Below are 17005 nucleotides of genomic sequence, written 5' to 3'. Positions count from 1 at the left end.
AAATAAAAGAAGAAGAAAACTTCCTGTCGTTTGCAGTTGCGCAAGCAGCCAATATGGCTGCCTCCATGAGACTGCTGGTCCGTAGGGTAATCTGTCTTTCTCACAGCAATATATCCGCTTCTGGTGCGTCGTGTCAGTCAGGCGGAACGTCGTCCTGTCGATGTTTCAGCGATGCAGCCGAAGATAGAAGTACACACTTCGGTTTCGAGACAGTGCCTGAAGCTGAAAAGGCGCAGAGAGGTGAGCGACAACAGAGATTTACCTAACAAACTTAATTTGAAATTCCTCCTCTCGTGGCTTTACACACAGATTAGGATTTTTTTCTTCGTTTGTCAGGTTTTTACAGACATTTACGTATAATGAACCCATTAAGTTATATACAGAGGACACTGAACCACTTGAAAGAGATTCATTCATCCCTTTACAATGTGTTTTAATAATGTTTTACTGAAATTGAGAATCTGTGGTGTATTTTAGGATGGATGAATTGAAACTGATGATCAATAGTTTGAGTAACGTTTTAAATAATCAAATATTTCCACCTGTGTATTCCTTTTATTTGCCATGAAATCTGTTAATGGTATCCTGTGAATGATAACTGGACCATCACATAACGTACATGTGCACATGACTTTAAATAAAAACCCTTGGATTTTTGTCTTTACAGTCTATAAGGTTTTTGAGAATGTGGCACAGAAGTATGATGTTATGAATGATGCCATGAGTTTGGGGATCCACAGACTGTGGAAGGACATGCTGCTGCATGTCATGCACCCACAGCCTGGTGCTCGGCTCCTGGATGTGGCTGGTGGAACAGGTGAAGCAGCCTCATTGCACTCTTTCAGACTGTCAAGCTGATCCCTTAACTGACTTAAGTCATTCTCCCCTGCAGGTGACATCGCTTTCCGTTTCTTGGACTATGTTAAATCTCAGCAGGAGCAACAGGAACGACGGGCAGCGCGATCCAGCCAGACACCATCCTGGCAGGACATTTCTCATAAATACCCATCCGATGACAGACCCCGTGAGTCTATGGCTGTGGTTTGTGACATCAACAAGGAGATGCTGAATGTGGGAAAGAAGAAAGCCGATACTATGGGCATAACTGCTGGTAAGCTTTAAATGACTTCAAATGTCTTTAAGCTTTACACCTGTTCCCTGGGTTTTTAGTAGATTTTAGTGAGCATGTTTACATGTTAGTAGATCAGCTTTTCAGATATTCTTATTATGAGATAAATATATATAAATAACAGACACAATATGCTCAGTTTGGCTGGGTTGTGCTGAACGAATTGGACAATTGTGTCATGTACCATATCCAGGTTTCTTCTCACTGTCTGGAGGGCTAACATGTTAGAGAAGATGAATCACACTATGAATGCAACATGCAAGTGTCCTTAACTGTTCAGAGCTGAAAGCTGGTCTCTTTTTATTGCCATTGTTTTGTCAGGTTTGTCATGGGTAGTGGGAGATGCAGAGGAGCTGCCCTTTGATGATGACCAGTTTGATATTTACACCATTGCGTTTGGCATTCGAAATGTCACTCATATTGATCAGGTAACTAACCTGACACTGCAATGCCTGCCAGACTTTCACTGCGAGGGCTGCATGGTGTTCTGTGCAATTGGTATTGTGTTTTAAAGAAATTCATGATTTCTTGTGTTTAGATGACCTAAACCTAAATATTTGGAAATAGAGTGATTGGAGCACTGTTCATAAGAGAGCACATCCACACATAAACAAAAAATTAAAAACTTTTTTTTAAATTAACTTTATTCCTATTAAAATTGGTTTCAACACATATAGTAGAAAAAGATTTGTCAGCCTTCTACACAATCCAACCCCAGTCCAGTATGTTTTCCGATTGTTCAAAATCTGAATATTATTGCTGACCGTTACACGAGATGATGAAGCTGCAAAACACCACAATTAAGAAGATGTTACCAGGAAAAATGGTTAAATAACTAATAACGTCATCTAACAGCATTGTTTACTGGCTTTAGGCGCTGCAGGAGGCTCTGCGGGTCCTGAAGCCTGGCGGCAGGTTCATGTGCTTAGAGTTCAGCAAAGTGACGAACCCTGTGTTAGCAAGGTGAGCAGGAGTGTTGGGTGAGATGGTGAGTCTGAAGCAAAGCAGTTGAGCATCACTGAAATTTGAAGATTCACAAGACTCATGCACATCAGTAAATTTAAAGTCTGACAACTACAAATCGCAAATTAAGAAACTGAAATCCTCACATTTTTACTCCAAAGGTATTTATTTGGAATCATGGGCAAAGTTTGCCCATCTAAAAATCATCACAATTAGATTTTTTTTCCCGCACTCAAACACTTGACACGTCACTGAGTGAAGCTGCTTAAATCGGCTGCATAAAAACGCTGATGGCTCTGCTGGGCTTCCACCATATGACCATTCAATCAAAACCTGCTGTTTTACAGCTGTGATTTAAAGAAGTGCTGATGTTTCCACAATCGGCTCCAATCTATAAATGAGCAGAACCAGGAAAACATGCAAAATTTCAGTTTCTCACAGTTTTTCTAATAATAAAGCCATAGAAGACATAATTATTTGAGGTTATAATAATAATGAAATAATATACTTGATGAAATGAGACCATTTTTGTTCTCTAGACTGATTAAGGACTCAAGCACTGTTAGGCTTCCTGGAAACACATAAACCAGGCTTTTCTTTGTGGAGTTTGCATGTTCTGACTGTTTGTGTGGGTTTACTCCGGGTACTCCAGCTTCCTCCCACAGTGCAAATACATGATAGATTAATTAAGATGCCAAACAGGTTAAATTCTCCCTAGATGGACTGGTGACCTGTCCAGGGTGTACCCTGCTTCATGCCTAGTAGCTGCTGGGTTGGACTATCCACTTAATCCTGCAGTGGAATAAGCACATATTTAAATTGAATGGCTCGATGTGCATTAGCAGATTTCATCAGCTGTACATAAAACTCAGGTTTTTGCTGGGAAAATATCCTAAACTGAAAACTGTGAGTTGTCCTGCTGTGCAACTTCCTTTCTATGATTTATTTAAACTGATTTGCAGATATGCAAACTTGATCCATGACTTTCCATTAGCAGCTACAGGCTTTTCTGAATCATATTTACTGTAAGAACTCGATCAGAAATGTGAGTATGAGACAGCTAATTGTGCTTGGCAGAATAGGGTCTTGCACACTTGCAAAGAGGGATTTTAAAAGGCATATTGGTGTTCCTATGGGGTGGAAAATAAAATGCATCCTGATCCTGATCCTCACCTTAAATGCACAATACACAGAGTATGCTGAGACTTTGGGTGAAGTGGTCTCTGGTTTGATCTACAATTTCCACTTCCACTAATGCTCAATTATTTTGCTCCAAGAATATCAAGATGATGGAAGCTTTGGTGTGAAAATTGTCCTAAATATGATTTAATAAATGCAAGTTTTTGCAGGAATTGGAAAAAATTGTCAAATAAATCTGCAAACAGAAATGTTTACATTTCAATTTCACTTAAGAAGCTATGGTTAATGATTAATAACTAAACTTGATGTGAAGAATGTTGAATTTTTGGTTTGTTCAATGTGGAAAAGCTTGTGAGGTGTTAGCCAACGCTGCCCCCTGCTGGCCTTTGAGATTTGAGTAGAAACGGCCAATCTGGTGAATCTCAGGTAAATGGGGAGATCTCAGCGGAATCAGTTTAGCAATGGATGGATGAGATAGAAGAAGGAAGCAAAAAAAAAAAATAAATAAAAAAATGTACAGTTTGATAGTCTTATTTTTGTCTAGAAGTAGGTGAACTGAAAGATGTGACTGATTGGAGGTTCCAGTTGCAAGAATGCATCTTTTGATTATGGTTGGAACTTATATCTTGTTCTACTTTTCAGGCTTTATGATGCATACAGTTTCCAGGTGATCCCAGTTTTGGGAGAGGTGATTGCCGGAGACTGGAAGTCATATCAGTATTTGGTGGAGAGCATTCGCAAGTTCCCTGAGCAGGTAAATGAAATTTAACCCTGTCTTGCATTTTAGTTTTTGCTGCTCTCAAACCAACCTTGCGTTTTTGTTCATTTTGTGCTTTTTAACACTTTTTTCTTCTATTTTCTTGTTGGTAGACATGAGAACCTTTTTATTAAAATATCAGATTAGGCCATTTTTTTTTTCCAAACAATTTTTGTAAAAGTCAAATTGTGGGAAGTAAAAGAATCCTGACAACTGGTATTACAACTTGAATTATGAATGTAAAATCACAATAATATGCATTAACCCCTTAATGCCTGATGTATTCTATTTGACACATACAGTTTATGAGACCCTTTTACCAAAATTTGGCCATTTCACGTTATAACATGATTATCAGGTTATAAAATGATGCATTTTAATGTTACTGAAACAACAAAGTAAGTTGGTTCCACCTGTAAATTTTGGGGCACAATACATTTTATGAAGATACTGCAGATATTCTTATCAAGCAGAAACATTTCAGCTATTTGTCAAGGATGAATTGTTTTAAACGTTTCCCTGCTCCGACGCACCTGACTCAAACGAATGGGGCATTAACAGCCTTGTGTAAACCTTGACTAAAAGCTGTTATAAACCATTTCATTTAAATCAGGTGTTGCAGCAGGGAAGCATCTAAAACCTGCAGAACAGTGGCCCTCAAGGACCGACACTGGACATCATCGCTGCCTTCTGAAACATAATAGAAATATTCCATTCAATGCAGGGAGAATAAACGTGCTGATAGGACAGGATCTTGTCTGGGAAAAGATGCAACTCCAACACTATAACGATTTCATCCAGGGTGTGACAGCAGAATCTCTCCATGTTTCAGCCCAGCATGTAATACATTTTAATCAGGTTTTCTTTTTCTTTGAATGGCAGCTCTATGCTTCGTCCCTTTTGTTTCACCTTATGATTAAAACTCCTAAAAAAAAAACCCTGTTGTATGTGATCTGATATGCCTTTTCTGCCCCCTGGTGGATACTTTTTATCACTATCTGAAGCAATCTTTTTTTTCCCCCAGTTTTCTGCAGTTGTCACTTTGTGGATTCAGATTTAAAACTTTCCTTTGCTCCCTTTCTTCTTGCAGGAGGAGTTCAAAGGCATGATAGAAGATGCGGGTTTCTACTGTGTGCAGTACTACAACCTGACTGGTGGAGTGGTGGCTCTTCACTCTGGTTTCAAGCTGTGAGGCATGTGCCTAGCCTTTAAAAAAAAAATCAACCAAGAAAAAAGACTGGCTTTGTTTTAGGTTGATCTTTTTGTGTCTCAGATGAAATGTCAGAGCTTCTCTCTGCACAATGACAGTCAAAGGTCAGTGGACGTTATTTATTGAATTATCTGTTAAGCGATCTTTGAGGCCACACTTGAGTGAGATTAGTTTTACAAGTCCAGTTTGAGCGTTTTCTTTATGTCAGCTGGTAAATACAAGTGTAATCCTTTTGTAACATGATTAAATAATAAAACTTGTAAAATCTAATGTCATTATTTGATCGGATTCAATTAAATACAAAACTTATTACTACATGACCAATTTTTAGTGCAGAGAAAGCAAACACCAATAATGAAAGACAGGACACCGCATTGAATTACTTGAATAAAACTGTATATCTTACAGATCTTTGTACATATTTAATTACAAAACTGTATGGTACTAAAGTTTTAAAATCAGTTTTTTGGTCAGAGAAGATTTAAATCGTCTTGTGTGCAATTACCATGTATATACAAAATCTCATGTTAGTGATTTTTTTTTTCCTCAATAAAAAGCAACCAAATAACTCAAACGTTCATACACTCTGAACATAAGACATGGCTTAAAGATAAATATATTAGTAAATAAATATTCAGAGAACATATTTCCATTTATGAAATGTTTGCTATACAGGTACAGAATATACACAGATTGATTTCTAGCAATTTTTTTTAAACATTTGTAATAGTAATGACAGAAAATATTTATATTCTTAAAAAAATGAAAAAATATTAATTTTTGTACTTTTTTAATCTTAAGTGCTAGAAACAATAAAAAAAAATTAAATAGTGACTCAAGTACCCCAAAATGTTATATTTGCAGTAGGTACATATCTCTATGCAAAAGGCAAGATTAGATTCTGACTTGATTACAGCATGGGGTTAACTTATAAATAGGGTTATTTCAGGTTTTCCTCTGTGTAGAGAATGCGTACATTTCATAGAAACAGTATAAAAACAGTCTGCAGGACAAACAGAAAGGCATGAATGACAAGCGTTGATATTGCAAATTATGTATTATGCACAGCACATTATGATTTGAACTGATACACTGTGGTATGTATAACTGCATTATATTTTTTAAGTCACAGTACAATAAGGAAGCCTTATGAAATTAGTCTTTTCCAGCTACTCTCCTTTGGCCTTTTGTTACACGCTAGAACCTTAACAGATATAAGAGCACGCCTCACAGAGGAAACTGGGTGTGTGACAGCAAAAAAAACTTTTTAAGGGCTTCCAAATGAAAACATGGCCTAAAACACTCAGTTTAGTCTGAATTCTGACCAAAAGTTGTGCAGTGTCACTCAATATTGCTGCTAACATCTTAGCAGCATGATACAGGCATACAGGCAGGCCAGGATGGACAGAAATGTGATGCGTAAAACAAATTCTGTAAATCAATTAGAGACCAGTGTCAGCCTTGCATTCACATTTCTGTACATTTTTTCTGTATTTTATAGCTTTTTCTCCATAGAGAAACATATGGGTCACAGAAACTTAAAAAAGACCCATTTCCCTGCTCTTAAAAGTTTAAAAAGAAAAAAACAATCATGTCTTTCTGTTTTGGTATAGCTATTGTCCATAAAAACTATTTTATTGGTGGTTGAAGCTTTAAGGGCAGGTAGTGTGTGTGTGTGCACATACAGGTGTGTGTGAATAGACAAGTGTACTTTTGTCGAGAAAAATCTTCGATTCCTATAGCTTGCTCAAAAAAAAAGTGATGATTGATGAAAAAATTGGCCCAGATTACTAACCTTTGATGGCTGCAGAACCAGCCTAATTCTAGTTTTACTTGACCCCATAAATATGTATGGAGGTCATTTTTATCTCTTGGGGGCCACAGGAATGAACATAACACATTGTTCTTATCTAGAAATAAGAGGCCATTTCAGTAGAAATCCACACAATCTAAGATGATAACATTCAGTGCTCAGAGAGCAAGGTTAGAACAAGGCAACTGAGGGCTTCAACCATTGACTGACTGACACGGTACCACATGTTTCTGACTGTTCTCACTGGACTTGAGTTCATATGCCCAGATCACCCTCATTTGTAGAAGTACTGCTTCCCAGTGCAGCAGGGCTTGCAGAGAGCTGAGGGTGGAACAAAGCCCTGGTCTCCTCCTCCTGAAAGTATGGCTGACCTCTAAACTGTCCTGAAGAGAAGTACCTATCCTTCGGCTCATGTTGCTCTCCGGTCCGCAACTCTGTCTCCACTGTGATGCTGACAGGTAATAAACTGCTCTGGGTCTCTGGCCCTGTGCCTATTTCACAATCCGTGTCCTCAGGAATTATGGGTATTCTCTGATTGAGTTCGCAGCAGCCCTGTGCAGAGCAGGCTTCTGATTCTGTGTGCGCGTACTGCACATTTACAGCGTAGTCCTCAGTGTAACGCCCCACTGTAGCCCTGTGGACCTTCATCTCTTTGTAAAAGCAGCAAGGCAGCCCTTCATAGCTCACCTGCTCAGAGGAAGGACACATGTGCTCAGGAACAAAGTAGTTCTTGGAGGTGGAGTTCTGAAAGTCTACCCCCCTGTGACAGTGTCCTGAGGCTAAAGGCCCAGCTTGGTCCAAGTCCTGTCCTTTGCACTCCATACTGGGAGGAATAACCTCAAAACAGCAGCTGCAGGCAGCAGCCCCAGGTTCCCCAGACTCCTCTTGTGCCCCCTTTGCCCTGTCGGCTGAGGCGGCCTCTGGAGCCCCGGCTGAGGTAGTGCTAGTGTTGTTGTTCTCCCTGGGTTCCAGTGATGAACGACTGCTGTAGTTGGGCTCCAAACTGCAGTTGGAGAGATGGTCCCCCGAGTTATATCCCGAAGCTCCAGAAGGGAGCTGGAGGCAGTCATGTCCCGAGGGCGCAGGGGACGAGTCCTCAGCAGGAACTGCATTACAAGCTGCGGCTCCTGCTTCCCCTGCAGAACCCCTACAGGGACTTTTACTCCTGTACACATAAGGATCATAGTCACTGCTCAGTGAGCTGCGAAATGTGGAGCAGCTTCCATACACCCCTTGGTTGCTGACCTCAGTACAGTCCAACATGGAGTCGCTAGAGGAACAGTGGCACTGTCCAGAACTGCTGCTGCTGCTGTCACTACCAGGACAGTCTGCGAGGTAACCGCTGCACACCGAGCGGTGGCCGTGATAACAGCTCAGGCCAGAAGTGCTGCCGCTATCACCTATCCTTGAAGAGGAGGCAGGTGCCATGTGTACCACTGTGGGGTATAACAGTCCTTGCTGAAAGGCCCTACTGTGGTGGCTCTTGTGCGCTCCTCCTCCAGCAAGCTGCCCAGCCACAGCAGGCCCTTGCCCCCCCTCAGGCTGTTGAGGGAAAGACAGTCCCTGAAAATAGTAGTGTTGGTACATCGTCTCATACTGGGAAAAACAGGCTGCCCGGGAGAAGTTCCGACCATGAAACTTGGGTCGTTTGAAAGCAGCATGATGTGTCTGTGTGGGGTAGGCAGGGGGTGCACGGTGCTCTAATCCGCAGTGGTGGGGGTTGAGCGAATGTTCCAGATGGAGGGTGGGGTGGTAGGTCCGGAGAAAAGCTGATGTCGACTGGGGTGGGTACAGACCTTGAGGATCTGGATGCTGGTCCACAGTAAGCACGGTGATGGGGTTGCCATGGGGGTCCATGCTGGTTCTGGTCGGGTAGGCCGTCACCTGGCCGGCACGGTGCACCCTGCCAGGATAATGGACAGGGAGCACCACCCGCTGTCTGCTGTGGACTGCATTACCAGGGTCCATGCATGCTGGTCCTGGGTTTCCCTTCTTTTGCTCTGCGTTAAGAAAAATGAGGCACCATTAAGAATCCAGCAAAAACAACAGGGACCCTGATCAGATTATAGTCAGAGGAACTGTAGCAACTCACCGATGATGTTGTGTCTACAGTGAGGACAGGTGTGATGTTGGAGGAGCCAGGGATCGACACACTTCTTATGAAATCTGTGAGCGCAGGGGATCACCCGCAGCTCCTGAGGACAAAAAATATTTAATCCTTTCACCTGAGCTGTTGTTAACAAAGAGTACAACAAGCAGAAAATACATATAATCCATTTAAAATAATAAACCCTGATGCATTTTTAGTAATCATGATTTATTTTTTTTTTTATAGGTCAATTCAAGGAAGTTAACTTAAATAAAACTCCTGCAGAGTTGTAGCTTAAAGTAGCACAATGTAAGTTTATGACCTTAAATATTTGTGCTTCTGACTCGTTTTGATGGCCCAGTGACATTGTGTACATTTCTGGAACAGTTACTTTCCTGCAGCGTCCTGAGGCTGAAAAATTTCACTCTACAGCACCACGTCACACGCAAGCAACGAGATATCAATGCACACTGTGGCTGATTTGTCAAACGCAAGAGGACATTTTAGAGAGAGCTGAAGAGAGTTTAAAGTACAGGTAGAATTCAAGATGGATGCCGAATTAGCCATTGTTAGAGGGAGCCTCATTTAGAAAATCTGCCACAAGTTGTGTCTATTTAAGTAGTGAAATGTGGTAGGATGAATTCATGTGAATGTCCAAAAGGTGGCAGCAAAGCTACACACAGCTATCAACTCTTATTAGGATGGAGTTCAACGTTCACCGGTGTGGAGATGACTATCACCATACCAAAAAGTAAACTTTTACCCAGATGTCATACATTTATGTTTCTCTACCACTTATTTCAATTAAGAGTTGAGGGGAAGCCGGAGCCCATCCCAGCATCTAGCAGGCCATTGCAGGGCTAACACAAACACACAAACGACAACACTCACGCTCACACTCCCTCCTAGGGAGAATTTAGAGTGACCAGTTCAAATGCATCTTCTACACTTCACGGTTTGCTTTGTATATTCTGGGGCAACATGCTCACACTTATAGAATGCATGATTTTCATTTCTCAATCCCATTTCTTCATCTGAATTTCAAAGACACAAAAGAAGAGCACAGAGTTTTTTTGTTTTTTTTTTCTCTCTGACTTAATCATTTCTTACTCTGTGGCTTAATATGACTCATCTTCAGGCTGTTTTCCACCACAGCTTTTGTTGCTTGCTTCACTGCTCAAAAACTGCTTTGATGCCATTCAGCCTTTTATATCGCCACTTCCTCTGTGCAGTCCTGGCGCCATGCTTTGTTGTGTTTTCTTCTCCTCCTTACCAAACACACACACACACTGTCTATGTCCCCCTGGGGCACCAGGGTTAGTCCCTCCAGCATCCATAAATAAGGCTGAGCAATGGTAGTTACAGTTAAAAAAAAAAAAAAATTCTCAAAGTACCAAGATCGGGATGCATATTTTAACAGTGACTCCCTCAAGGATTAAAGAAGGCTACTCCGGGAAAACAGGAAGCTTTATCACAACCCGGTGCGCTCTGGGTACCCCTTATCTCTCCAGGTGCTCTGAAAAGGCCGAGCTAAACTTCTAAAAAGGTAGCGGAAGGAACGTCACTAAAGATCGCAGTACTGCGGTCCCCGAGCACATCAGGGGAACTTCCATTCTATTGTCCACATCACTGCATTTTGTTTCATGTCTGCAGAATATGTAATGAAAGAAAAACAAACTCAGCAGTTTGATGACCACAGAGGCTGGAGTTAAAAGGTTGGGCTCACGTACGCACACACAAAACTCTTAAACCCTCTGTCTTAACCTATTATTTTACATTTAGGTAAACATTTAATGATTTTTTTATTGGGATTTATGTCACACAGAAGTGGACATCTTGTCTTACCTCCCCGTCCATGTACTTCTCCAGACAAATGGCGCAGTCAGAGGTGGAGCTGCTGCTCAGCGAATCCGAGGCTCCACAGCTGCTCTCGCGCTGGCTTTTCCCTTTAGCCTTGAACTTTCTGGTCTCCATTTTTTCCAGTGCCTGGATGGCCATTCTGTTCATCGAGCTCTGTGATAGGGATGAAGGTGGGGACAGCTGTCAGATGGATTGTCTAATAAGTAAAATGTTAGTATGAATCTCTGCAGAATTTAACACAAACTGCAAATGCTCCCTTAACACTTGAGAGGTGAACACTGCAGCTACAGATGCTAAAGTCAACTCATGTTTTTGCAAGAGATGTATTAGCAGCTTTCTTTTCATCTCTTAATTTGCTTCATGTTGCTTTCAAATGTTATTCATTAAATACTCATAATTTTGTATGTGTCAGCTTATGAGTCGTGTGCAGTAAACAAAGATTTACAGCAGTTGGTGACTAAACTGCTGGTGCATCACTCCTTACAAGACACAGCTATTTATGTCGAGGCTTAACTAAACCACACCAAAGGATGGTTCTTCCTTTACGCTGAGACTTGGGAAATGACGATGCTCTGATCGGCAAGAGAGCAATGAACTTTGGGATGAAAGTCATTCTCATTAGAGGGTTGACAAACATAAAACATGAAGTATTTAAAAATCTGTGTTTTGAGTTTGTAATTAACTGTAGTCCTGTGCAGGCGAACCCAAGAGAAATCCTTCATTTAAATCAGTGGTGACTATGATTTACACTTTCGTGTTTACACAATGTTTACTCCATGATAAATACTTATTTAGTGTAGGAAAATAATATTACATGAGACAAATGTGCCCCATGGCATAAGTTGGGATTATTATAATGCAAAAAACCACCTACAAACACAGATGTGCAGGCAGGATTACATCTGCCTTAACTGATGCTGCTGCAGGTTCTTTGCTCTGTCATGACATCTCAGAGTTTGGCTCCACCAGCCAACATCTCATCAGCATTAATTAAATGCTAATCCTGAATTATGCACCCGACATAAGCCTTCACAGAGCTTTTTGTCAACACACAGGAGGAATCAATCAGCAACAGAGCTACCGTCACCCCATTCAATGAGTGCAATTCCCAGTTGAGTCATGCCGACTGGAAAAACAAGGTATGGCGATGGACGTTTGGGTGTGCTCTGTGCAAAAGGTGCAAGTTAAGTTTAGTCCTGTGTAAATCACAGCGAGATGATTAATAAGTTCTGCTCTCCACCTCAGGATGAGACACTAACCTGACTTCTCCTTTGCTTGAGTTTGATCTTGATGAGCAGGATGAGGCAAACAAGGGAAACAACCACAAAGAAAGCCAGGAAGATGCCCATGTCAAAATATTCTGTGGGCTGCTGTGGAAAAAGGACAAATTATGCAAATTATTTCCACATGTTGACTGTTGAAAAGTTCATCTGGCTTATAAAAGTTAGCAAATTAATAGATTTGTTAGTTGCTCAGGGCTCTGATTTAGTCTTTATCATGCAAATAATAAAAATGTGACCTTGGTTCATTAGAATAGAAACATAGCTGATTATTCATTCGAGTCATTTAATTTCCATATCACAATCATTTTCTTCTCACTGTATCTGTAATTTACATCTCGGACATTAATGAGAGCGCCCTGCAGATCAGAGCTGAAACTAATGAGAAGTCAATCAGTACAAAGGAACTCTGACTTGCATCAGATGAAAACTGACCAGCTTCTTTGTGAATTTATTAGTGAAGACAAAACCGGGCAGATGAACTAATGATGCTTTTTATTTCAGTCGTACGTAAAACCACAATTGGAAACTTGCTGAAAACGTGTGGATTGTTTTATCAAACTATCCTTTCTCTAAACTTTCATTATGTCAAGCTACTTGACCTCAAAGTGTGCTGGTCTCTTATCAAATATTCCAAGCAAACAAACAGCTCTTTGACTGGCTGATATTAATCTGTCACAGTGCTGTGAAAAGGTCCTCAGCCTTGGGGCAGCGAGGAGCACAGAAGAAAGACAAAAGGGTCAGATTTCACAGCTGGAATTTTCCTCCTTCTCCTCAGTCCCTTTTGTGGCCTCGCAAATATCCAAATATGTTCCTTTAGATCTGCTGTTGGGCACATGTACATCATCTGCATCAGTGGGTTTGGGGCTTTGGCACAAGAGCTTACCCTCGGTGGTCTGTGTTGTATCCGAGCGCGGGCCACTTTCTGCTTGTTGACGATGTTCATCAGTTTGACGGCATCGTTGCCCTTCACGTAGACCACCGGCCGCTTCAGAGGGTCTTCAGCGACCTGGTTGAGCTACAGAGAGAAAGAAAAATGCATGATCATGGTCAGGAAACTAGAGGAATTCCTGAAAATCTATTAGCTCAAAACTGCCTCCAAATATCTACATCAATTTAGTATATTTATGTTTTCCTGGCTTGTCCTTAACCATTGGATAAGTGGAAAGATTTTTAATGAATATTTATTTCTTTCCAAATTAGTGGATATTCAGTGGGATGATCCCCCATTTTTCAACCCCTAACCCTAACTCAAGTAGTTGTCTGAATGCAGGTAGTCAACAGGGAAAGTTACCAGTAAAGATTTCTAATCCATAGCTTGTTTAAAAAATATATTTTACTGATGATTACTGACAGTATTTTATGATTTATTTAGCAATAATAATAATAAAAAAAGAAATCAATATTGCTGTCACAAAAGTGACATGAATTTGGAGCCTGGTTTCATCCAATCTTTACATTTCTGTACTTAAAAAAAGATAATGAATAATTTCTATATTGAAACATGGCTACAAAACATCAAATATTGTCTTAGAGAAGGTCTAAGTCAGTGGTTCCCAAACTTTTTCTGCAGGACCCCCTTTTCATTGACATAATGTCAAGGCCCCTCCATCCCTGATCCCACTACCACAGGCACTTCGATGTACCACAAAACAGTCTTCAGTTTATTGGCTGCTATTTTGTTTACTATAGTTAAAACCATGTGAGTGGCAGAAGAAATCCTCTGTTACAGTGTGAGACGTTTTAAATCAGGGAACTCTGCAAACTACTTCATGTGAGGTGAGCTTTTGATGAAACGAATGCTGTATATTCACTCTGTTTATATGGCAGTAGTTTATTTCTAGAGTAATAAACAGGCTTTTCTTTGTGTTCAGGAAGTCCCTTTGTAGCATTGTAACTTGTTTAGCTTCATGCTGTCAGATGCTGATATTTTGTGACATGCATCTGCAACAGTCTCTCTTCATTACCCACCATTGAGCATTACCTGGTCAAGCCAAGGGCAAGATATGCCCCATTACGTTTTCTTCTTCTTTTTTTTTTTTTTTTTTTCATAGTTGAAATCTTTGTTGTTGATTCTCTATCCTTTGCCCATTGGTTCTTTCACAAATTTGTCCATGTTTTGCTAGCAGTGCAAAAACTAAGTTTTATTTAGCCTGGCTGTGCCCACCCTCCCCACATATCGTAACTCTTGCCCTCCCCCTAGTTTGGGAACCACTGGTCTAAGAGAAAACTAAGTGTTTAAAAGTTATATACAGTAAATTTAAAAACACAGAATCTTTGTTTTATTAAACAAGCTTTTATGGAAACAGATGGGAAAGAAGGCAGAGAGAGCAGGATGATGTGCAATAAAGAGTCATGGGTCAGGGCTTAAAATCAGGTCTGTTGCAACAAAGACTCTCTGGCTTTGTACATGGAGCCTGTTCGGTCGACCCTCCCACTGCCCTGACATTGCTTCTGTTTGAGAAGATATAAGGCAAAATATTTAGCAAGCCATTGCCTTGACTTGAACTTTCTGCTGTGATATAAACTGTACACCTGTAAAAATCACCCATAACGCAGAGGTGTTACTTTTTTGAAGAACACATATGTCACATGGTTTAAAAATAAAGGCCAAATATGTGGACGTTGCTCTTGATGTTACATTCACAGAAAGGTTCAACTCCTCTTCTCCGAGGTTGATAACATGGCCTATAGAGTAGCAAGACTAGGAAACTGAGGCCACAGTTTACCAGAGGGAGCAGGAGGAAATTGTCAATACTATGTTCTGGCTTCTGAGCCAGTTGACATGCTCCTTCACTCCTCCTCCCTGCCTCTGTTCTTCCCGCTCGTCTGCTGGTCGGAATCTGTAATTTGAAAAGCCCAGGGGAAATACCGAGGATATTCACGTTACTATTTCTTCTCCCGTTGTCATCTTCCCCAGCGAAATGCTCTACGTTCTGGTTTAAAAGTATACATGTTGAAATGTTTGATCTCTCGCTTTGATTCCTGGGAACTGACTCCACTGCTATTCGAACAAATTCAGCCATAACTCACAAAGTCTTTCACTTTTTAAGAGAAGTTTCTTCCAAAAGAAAAAACCCCAAGGAGTAGTTGGCCTCACATTAGAGAATGAATTTAGGGGGGGAGGCCAAGTACATTAACTTTAGAGAGCTTCACCTAATTTTGGCCTGGGGACCTTAATTCTTCCGAAGCTCCTCCTACTCCCTGCCCCTCGGCCTTGTGGCTCCTGCCTCTGCTGATCGAGCTGCTCTAACTGGAAAAGCCTCTCGGGGGAATTTAACACAGCCGCCCAGCGCTGCCTTTCATGTGGTCTCCGCGCAATCCCTTTTATCTCTCAGCTACGCGCTTTACAACCCAGCAGCAGAGAAGAAGAGACACAGAGAGAGGAAAAAAGAAAAAACCCTGCAAGTCCAGGCCTGGCGAGGATGAATACCACATGAGAATTCTTCCGACAAAGGTGCAACCAAACTATTATACCTCTTAGAAGCAAAGAAACAGAAGTAAAAAAAAAAAAAAAGACTGGAAGTAAGTGTGTGACACTTTCTTATAAACAATGAATGGTGTCCCAAATGCCCTTTCAAAGACAGCTCTGTGGTCTCAGGAGGTGAGGTAATGTGCACTACCTGTGCAATTATGAGCTCAACAGAGTTTGGTCATGGTCTAGTGAAAGCTGAACCTGAATATCCATTTTCAGTCCTCTTCAAATGCACTGCACTCCTCCAAAACACAAGTTAGGGAGCTGAAAGGCCCGGAATGGTTGAATGTGCAAGATAGAAAGATCGTTGTTGGTGCAAACAACACACACACACATTGCCAATCAGAAGGGCAGGGCATGTGGCCGAGCCTCATTCAGGAGTAAATAAGCAGAGCGTCTTTCACAGAGAGATCCAGACAGATTAGATGGAGAGTGTGAATGCCTGGGTAATTCTAGGTGTGCACAAACCTGATCGATGGCATCTGGATTCTCAGAAACATCAAAGATGACGGCTGTGGCCCCCCGCTGTACCGCTCTCTTGGCCTGCCAACACAGAACGCAGTAATGATTAGAAATATTCAACAAGTGCACAAAAGGAAAACAGCCAGGGAATACATGAATACACCGTCAACCACTGATTACTTCCCATTTAAACTAGACACCACTAGAGGGTGTTCTCTCCCTGAGTGTTACCCACCCCCACACAGATCATGAGAAAGAAAAATTAAAAAGAAAAACCACAGGGAGAGGTAAACAAACCAGTGATTACATTTGCTAGGATGCACATGTAGTCGTTCTCTCCAATTTACTAAAACCTCCATGATGTCATATTATGTAAATCTGCACCACATGAACAGCGTGACAGGAACTTTTCATCCCTCCGTCACTGGAGCACAACTCCAAGTGATGCAACTCGGCATGACAGAGTGGATTTCCAACTTAATTCTGCAGTGCATGCTCAGAAAAGATGGGGGGAAAAAAGTTATCAGGGATTTCCAGCTGTTAAAAATGTGAGCTTCTTTCATCTGAGAGTCGGGAAAGTCATAGCGCAAAAGGCCTTTTGAAGAGTTCTGCTACAGGCAAGAGATAAAGGAAATGCTTGCATCTGCAGAACCCCAAGTATCTACTCGCAGAATCCAAATTGGCTTCCGCTTTTTTTTCGGGGGGGGGGGGGGGGGGGGGGGGGGTCTTTATCTTAACTCCTGCCTTTCCCAACAATCTGCTCTCACCCAGCTTGATTTTCGTTGCCCTATTTAGATTTTGATGTCTGCACCACACGATCTAAAAGA

The 17005-nt window shown here is 41.3% G+C and overlaps 2 protein-coding genes across 6 annotated transcripts in view; one reads left to right on the top strand and one right to left on the bottom strand.

The window, feature by feature from the left end:
• The first annotated feature begins 34 nt into the window (after positions 1 to 34).
• Positions 35 to 5459, top strand: coq5 (coenzyme Q5, methyltransferase). The gene is made up of 7 exons (XM_041998569.1): positions 35 to 240; positions 668 to 817; positions 893 to 1111; positions 1451 to 1557; positions 2004 to 2092; positions 3875 to 3986; positions 5080 to 5459. Exons 1-7 carry the CDS (start codon positions 54 to 56, stop codon positions 5179 to 5181), a joined length of 966 nt encoding a protein of 321 aa, XP_041854503.1. The 5' UTR covers positions 35 to 53; the 3' UTR covers positions 5182 to 5459.
• A 69-nt stretch (positions 5460 to 5528) lies between these two features.
• Positions 5529 to 17005, bottom strand: part of znrf3 (zinc and ring finger 3) — a 129917-nt gene continuing 118440 nt past the window's right edge. For 4 of the 5 annotated variants that reach the window (XM_041998564.1, XM_041998562.1, XM_041998566.1 and 1 more), the window contains exons 3-8: positions 16185 to 16259; positions 13128 to 13259; positions 12221 to 12331; positions 10947 to 11114; positions 9105 to 9207; positions 5529 to 9012 (exon numbers count right to left, since the gene is read on the bottom strand). In XM_041998564.1, coding sequence (XP_041854498.1) covers positions 7268 to 9012; positions 9105 to 9207; positions 10947 to 11114; positions 12221 to 12331; positions 13128 to 13259; positions 16185 to 16259 — 2334 coding nt within the window. In that variant the 3' untranslated portion in view covers positions 5529 to 7267. The remainder of the gene's footprint in view (positions 9013 to 9104; positions 9208 to 10946; positions 11115 to 12220; positions 12332 to 13127; positions 13260 to 16184; positions 16260 to 17005) is intronic. The other variant, XM_041998563.1, reaches the window with a different exon arrangement.

Source organism: Melanotaenia boesemani, chromosome 11, assembly GCF_017639745.1.
Source record: "Melanotaenia boesemani isolate fMelBoe1 chromosome 11, fMelBoe1.pri, whole genome shotgun sequence".
NCBI classification, from domain to species: Eukaryota; Metazoa; Chordata; class Actinopteri; order Atheriniformes; family Melanotaeniidae; genus Melanotaenia; species Melanotaenia boesemani.
The sequence above is the reverse complement of the archived record's forward strand: the minus strand, read 5'-3'. Positions and strand labels throughout refer to the sequence as shown.